The 7,314-nt window shown below is 33.7% G+C and overlaps 1 protein-coding gene across 1 annotated transcript; it reads right to left on the bottom strand.

The window, feature by feature from the left end:
• Window positions 1–1,572, bottom strand: LOC134250142 (uncharacterized). The gene has a single exon (XM_062732495.1). It carries the CDS (start codon window positions 1,570–1,572, stop codon window positions 1–3), a length of 1,572 nt encoding a protein of 523 aa, XP_062588479.1.
• Window positions 1,573–7,314: the final 5,742 nt, after the last annotated feature.

Genomic DNA, 7,314 nt, shown 5'->3' with positions numbered 1-7,314 from the left:
CTAAAACGGAAAAAGTTTTTCAAAGAATTGCTTTCCTAGGAACTTACCCCCAAAACGAAAAGCAACATATACAAGACATTTCCCCCCAAAAGAATTTGGAATATATAACCCACCGACAAACCATGCAAATAAACCAGCCCCTACAGCAATTACAGATGAAAACATTGCCCTTCTTCTCTGTCTTCTAGTCATGGAATCATCGATTTTAATTTTGTGAATGTTGTAAAGTTCGAACGATACAAATACAATTTCCACACCAACCGCTATCGCAATGGCAACCAATGGGTTGCCTGTCTTTTCCAATAATAGAGTTCCGACGTTGGTTGATTGGTCGGACAAGTAATTCGAAGATTTATTCTGTCCCATTTTTTGTTCATCTTCTTTTGTTTTTTCGACGGACATTGAAGGTGTGTTTTCAACAGACGGTTTATCATCTGAAGTGGCAAATTTATTTGGCGGCCATTCCTCTATTGACCTCATTGAGGATCCATCACCATCGGATGCAACGTTGTTATTCGCTGAACTAACAGGTGGTTTTATAGCAAATTCTGGTTTAGAAAATACTTTCTTTTCAGCTGATTGAGTTGGTGATTGTGCATTTGTTTTTCTGCTTTCTTTTCCTGGAGTTTTAGATTCGGCATTGGTTGATAATTTCGAAATGTAACTCAAAGATGAATTCTGCTTTTCTTTTATTTCAGTTTCTGTTGTTTTTTCATTGGATAGTGATAGGGTTTTCTCAGCGGAATCTTTAACGCTTGGAGTGTCATGTTTGATTGACAACAAATTTGTTTTGGGACATTCGTTGAATCCAACATTGTTGGAAGCAACGTTAACAGTCACTGGATTTGCAGCTGATTTTGTAGCTGATTCTGGATCTTTAAACCTCGCATTTGACTGAGAGTGTTGAGCATTTGGTTTTGCAACTGGTCCTATTCTGTCAGAAGATGCTTCCTCTGAAGCGAATTGCGTTGCTGACCGAGCAGATGCTTTTGATGTCGCATCAGTTTGTAAAGATAAATCATCCTTACTGGCAATTCTCTTGGGTGTAAGTTGTGTTTCTGCATTCCAACTAGATTCTAACGGTTTAAAAGAATATTTGTTTTCGGTTGTCTTGGGTGGATATTCTGCTGTATTTAATGGTATTTGATTTTGAATCGATTTTTCGGCTGCATAAAAGCTTTGAGTGTCTACCTCTTCAGCTTGATCTGCTGGTTTTGCGGTCTGTTCTTCTGATTCTGAATCTACATTCTTTGAAACTTTTTCATCTTTTTTCTTTTTTGTAGGTTTTTCTGATTTTGATTGCATTTGATTTTCATCGAGTTGTTCGTCTGCAGAAATCGTTTCAGGGTCAACCTCTCCGGACTGAGATGTTGGATTCGTTGTCGGATTTCCTGCATTAGATTTAACTTTCCCTGAAACTGATTTCTTGGCTGACTGAGAGGCTGATACACCAGGTTGTGATGTTAATTTGTTTTTGTTTACTGAGGTAACTTTATTTGCATTGGATTCCTTATGGCTTGAATGTAAATTCATCATCGGCCCTGCCATAAATTCTTGTGATTGTAGTGGCATTTTTCTGATATTCTGTCAATAATCTGAAAAAATTAATATCGGTAAGAAAACTGATAAAACAATATTTATTGTATTTCACCGGAGGGCACCAGAGCTTCACATCACGTGTAACTTGTGTACGTACTGAGCTTAAATAATTTTAAGATGTGCTCAATGGCTAAATATTGAAACAATTTTACCATATTATACGTACTAAATAAAGTACTATATTGGTCACAAAGGCTAAAAATGAAAAGGAAGTATATATCAAATGTAACAAATGTAACATGCCTTTACCTGAAACTTATACTGGATTCTTAACTACATAAAATTTCTTGCAAACAAAGATACGCCGGTTATAGTATTTGTTCTTTACCAAAACTTCTTTCTTTACTACTAACTTAACTGTGAACAGCAGTATAGGAGAAACTTCAAAAGTATATGTAAGAAGTGGTGTAAGTCAGATGTGGGTATTTAAGAAAGAATTTTTAGATTTTTTGACAATTATAAATATATTTTAACCAAATGCTACACCTCAGTTTAACACTTCTGATGTTTTAGAGGTCAGTGTTTGCTCTGCTCCTATTTTGTATTGATTTATGGACTTTGATATTGAATACTATTCGTTATCTCCATCTCCTTCATCATAGCATCGAACCTACGAGATTTTAACATTTTATACAACCATTCCCTAAATTTACGATAAATTTAAGTTCAGGCATTTCAATTTGATATCGCAGACAGCTGTTGATGTTTTTTTTATTAAATAATAATGGCATAACAATGCACGACGTTCTAAAACGAGGCAAGCTATTGACAGACTATCTGATGAAAACTGGATATCAAAAGTCTCGTTTGAATCCATCATAATATGTTCAATACAATGACTTTGTCAGCAAATGCTATCTTTTATTAAGTCGAATGGAGACTGAATATTTTCATACTAATTGTGAGCTCATTATTTATACACTTACTTGTCTACACATATTTCTGTTTGCCCGATCATGACAGTGAGTACACCCTTCTAATTATGCTATGTTATTTTACTTTGTACAATTTGTATGTTAGTAATCATTTATTTCATAGAAAATTGTAAATAAAAACAGTGAATGGTTTTAAGTTGATAACATATGTAGCAGTGTTATATACAGAACATTGATAGAACTACTCTTATGATGTTTACAACTGCTACAGGTTTAAGTTTTATATGTTTTGTAAAATCTCAACTTGCAAGAGAAATTGTTTCTTTCATGTTCATGTTGACAATTTTTTCTCTTCAAATCTATTAAATGCAAATAATAATGCGAAAAAACTTTAAAGCTTTAAAACGTATAGAATAACTTGTTTCCGATGACAATATGTTGCCTCATGACAATATGTTGCCTCATTGACATGATTCAACACAACAGGTTATTCATTATCATATCGCATTCTGTTGTCAACGGATCAATAAGAAGTTTTATAACTTTCATTGTTTAATCATTTTCGGTTATTCAAATGCAAAGTCGAAAAAATCTTTATGTTAATGTTTTCTAACATTGTGGTGTTCGTTTTCAACTTGGTCTAGGTGAAATAAATAGTTGGCAGAACTATGTTACGTCACTTCAAGGGTGCAGGCTTGTGGAAGGGTTTTGTACTCTGTTTAGAATGAGAGTGGTGAAGATAACGAAGTAATCGATCCCAAAAATCCATAAAAAATCCATATATATTAAAAAGGCTTAAGAATAGGTGGTATCAGATGCCTAGGATATGAGCATATCCCATGTTGACCAGTCACACCCACCGTGAGCCCTTTGTATAAATAGATCACAGAGACGGAACACTTAGTTATCAAATTCAGTATAAAAAATCCCTAAGAATTATTGCCCGTCATGTTTTACTTCCTGTGTTTGAAATTCTTACGTAAATATATTATTCAAATATTATGTAGCGTAATAACGAACTAAAATCAATTTTTAACTACGTTCACTTTTTTTTGATTTTTCATATCGAATTCGTGAAAATAGGTTTAAATTTTATGACATATGTGAACCAGGAAATTTTAGTTCTAAACATTTAGATTATTCTATCACTTGATTCACAAATAATTTTACAAGTTCCTGACATCCTATGGATGTCAGTTATTCCTACTTAAAAAAAAACCCATCATAAGACGGATAAAGAAAGAAAAAATATCTTACCCCAACGAAAACTCGTTTAAGCCAATCGAAAAAGATGGCTGGTTGATTTCAGAGCAGGTTACAGACTCCTAATTTGACCCCGATTTCATTGACCAAGCAAATAGTGCAAGTTTAAAAACAGAGTGTTGTCTTTAAAATTTCTTAGGGGTTCAAATGGGTGAAATGGGGTTATTTTATGGCATCGATGGAAAGGAAAGGTTAAAATAAAATTGAAAACTGATGAGAATGGAAATTTTTTACTTGAAAGTGCGTATTAAGAAGGATGTAAAGAGGTCCTTTTTTTACCCTTTCCTCAATGGGTAGTACAACTTGCAGACTATGACTTTTCCCGAGAGCCTGGAAAGTTTATGGGGTTGAACTGTTCAGTGCTCTAAATCTGTGCCAAGTTTCAAGTAAATTGAGCCAGTGTGATTTTTAAAATATTTTTTTTTACATTATAAAGGAATACATGTATGTAGGAAAACAGTTAGTAGTATGTGTCCTATCAGGTCAGAGGTCAAACCAACTGATTGGTACTTTTTGGATAAATAAGAACTAATTATGCAAATTGTTGACAAATTTAATGAAATTGTTTTGAAACTTAAGATTTAATTTTAAAAAATGAAAATGTGGAGGAGGCACCTGCTTGTGTAGTGAACGAGTATGACGTTGATGTGTGTCAAGAATGTGCACATACCTTTGGCTAATGTAGAGTGATATTGTTGACAGCTTTATCGTGTTTTCTGAATGCTAATTTGTCTCTGCTACTGGTAAAATGAATTTGTTCACTACTGACTGACCATTGGTTTGAAATTTTAAAAACAAAAGAAGTCACCCATTGAAAGTGATCCTACCACATCAACTGAAATAAACCACTTAAAAAACTCTTTTTAAAATTACAGACATCAAATAACCAACGTTTTAAGAAATGATGCAATTCTCTCCTTCTAAGTGCAGTGAAATTGAACATAAAATGTTAGAAACATACCTATGTTTTTGTACTCAATTACAAATTTAGAATATCAGGATAGACGAGGAATGGCTAAACACATTAATACAGGGTCAAATTAATAATGCATGAATTCTTGACAAACATTAATTGCAGACACACAAGACTCGGGTTTTAAATAATCACAACTCACAAGATTAACTGTTAAATTTGTGAGTTGTGATTATTTAAAACCCGAGTCTTGTGTGTCTGAAGCTTGTTTCATCCTCTGATTTCATGTGTTCAAGAACATTATTGTATAGGACCATAACTGCTTTCGAATCATCAATGCCAAGGAAATTCATTAGCTACTTTTTGTTAATAATAGGTACCCGTATATTGAATTTCAACAAAATCTGACCTGACTTGGTCTTTATTAATTGTTGACAAATTTGATAGAAAATATTTTTGGAGAATTAAAATTTTATTTTTAAAAAAGGAAATGGGGAAATGGCACTGTTTGTATAGTGAACGAGTATGGCATAATTTCTGCAATTAATGTTTGTCAAGAATTCATGCATTATTAATTTGACCCTGTATTAATGTGTTTAGCCATTCCTCGTCTATCCTGATATTCTAAATTTGTAATTGAGTACAAAAACATAGGTATGTTTCTAACATTTTATGTTCAATTTCACTGCACTTAGAAGGAGAGAATTGCATCATTTCTTAAAACGTTGGTTATTTGATGTCTGTAATTTTAAAAAGAGTTTTTTAAGTGGTTTATTTCAGTTGATGTGGTAGGATCACTTTCAATGGGTAACTTCTTTTGTTTTTAAAATTTCAAACCAATGGTCAGTCAGTAGTGAACAAATTCATTTTACCAGTAGCAGAGACAAATTAGCATTCAGAAAACACGATATCACTCTACATTAGCCAAAGGTATATAATCAACTGTATATGAAGTTTGTACCATTTTGCTTTTTTCTGCTGTTTTCATCTATCACCATGATTTGTTGTTGTTCTACGTATGAACAATTTCTAAAACGAGGTAAATTATTGACAAACAAGTTGATGAAACAAGACTATCAGCAGTCTCGTTTAAAGTCATCATTTCGTAAGTTCTATGGTCGATACCATGACCTTGTCGGCAAATACAGTTTATCATTGAGTCAAATGCTGGCTGACGTTTTTCATGCTAATTGTTAATCCATTATTTATACACTGAATTGACGACGGATTTTTCCGTTATTTCCCGATCAGGACGAGGAGCAAACGGCGGATGTGACCGGTCGGCAGGGGATGCTCGCTCCTCCACGGCACCTGATCCCACCTCCGATGTTTTAGAGGTCTGTGTTTGCTCTGCTCCTATTTTGTATTGTTTTATGGATATAGAATACATATCCTTCATTGCTAAACTGCTGTGCAATCTTTAAGGTGTTTCTTTTGCTTTCAATTGTCTGATTTCTGGCACCGATTTGTGATTGTCCAAGACAGGGGAGGCCATTAAGGTGCTCAACATTTTATGTGAGATGTGTTGTCCTACTGACTTCTACTTTTGTAACATCTTGGACATCATAGTCTGTGTCGCATATCGGACAAAATCATCTTTTTGGACAAGGAAAGGTGTGCTCATTACCTGGCATGCATTTGCATTTGAAAAGAACTTCTGTTGCCCGTTTTTTCTTTGTTCTTAGTAGACAAATTCAAAGTAACTTCTGGAGTGATTATATTGGGGGGGGGGGACAAACATGGTATGTATTTTCTGAGTTGAACCACTGAAAGTTAATGAAATGATTTTTATTCATGTTCTGTTATTTTGTACATTTCTGTTGCAGAGTTGCCTCTTCTTGTTCTACAGCAACGTGAAGAATGTATTTACTTAAACACAGTTAAACATTAGTATGACATCATCTTTAATTTTGTTCTTTTGATACTTTCTATTTCTTGCAAGGCCGAAAAACAGTCCAATAGTTACCTGAAACTGTCCAAAATGTAATGGACAGTATTTAATAATTTATTGGACGGCGATAGGTACTAGTAACTTATTGGATTAAGAAAACACAACACATATAAACACAAATGTTTTTTTAAGACAATAAATCTAGCATTTTACACATTGTAATCAAATAATCTATTCCAACTTAAACTTGGTAATTTTTCCAATAACTGATGATATGTATATTCCAACTCACAATGAATATCAGAATTTAATTTTTTGGAGGAAATATGTCCTAATTCTATTGGAATGTAATTTGCACCAAAACAAAAGAGGGGATCTCACTTCTCCTGGCAAGAATCAATCACTGGTTCTTATTTCTCACAAGTACTTTGAATAATTATGTTCATTTTTCAACAGAAGCACATCCATCGTTTTCTCTGCTACATGAATGCAAGATTTTTGGTCAGTAGTCTTATCTAGTCCTCTCACGTTTCGTGTCTGACTTCAGTGCAGAAAAGCTTATAATTTTGTAGGACGTCCTAAAGCCTGAAAAAGACGTCCCAAGGCCTGAAAACATCTATGTAACAATCTCTTTGTCAGGTAAGGAACACAATAAGTGCTTTTTAACACATTTTCTGTGATTAGCCTCTTTTAAATTATCTAAATATTGTTGATTTGATTAAGGAAACCTTTCTAGGTTCCCTGTGTTTTTCTGCATCCTCGAAACTTTGATA

This window comes from Saccostrea cucullata, unplaced genomic scaffold, assembly GCF_032062105.1.
Source record: "Saccostrea cucullata isolate Sc308-1 unplaced genomic scaffold, CSIRO_AGI_Scuc_v1 ctg1653, whole genome shotgun sequence".
NCBI lineage: Eukaryota > Metazoa > Mollusca > Bivalvia > Ostreida > Ostreidae > Saccostrea > Saccostrea cuccullata.
This window is presented reverse-complemented; position numbering and strand designations above follow the sequence as displayed.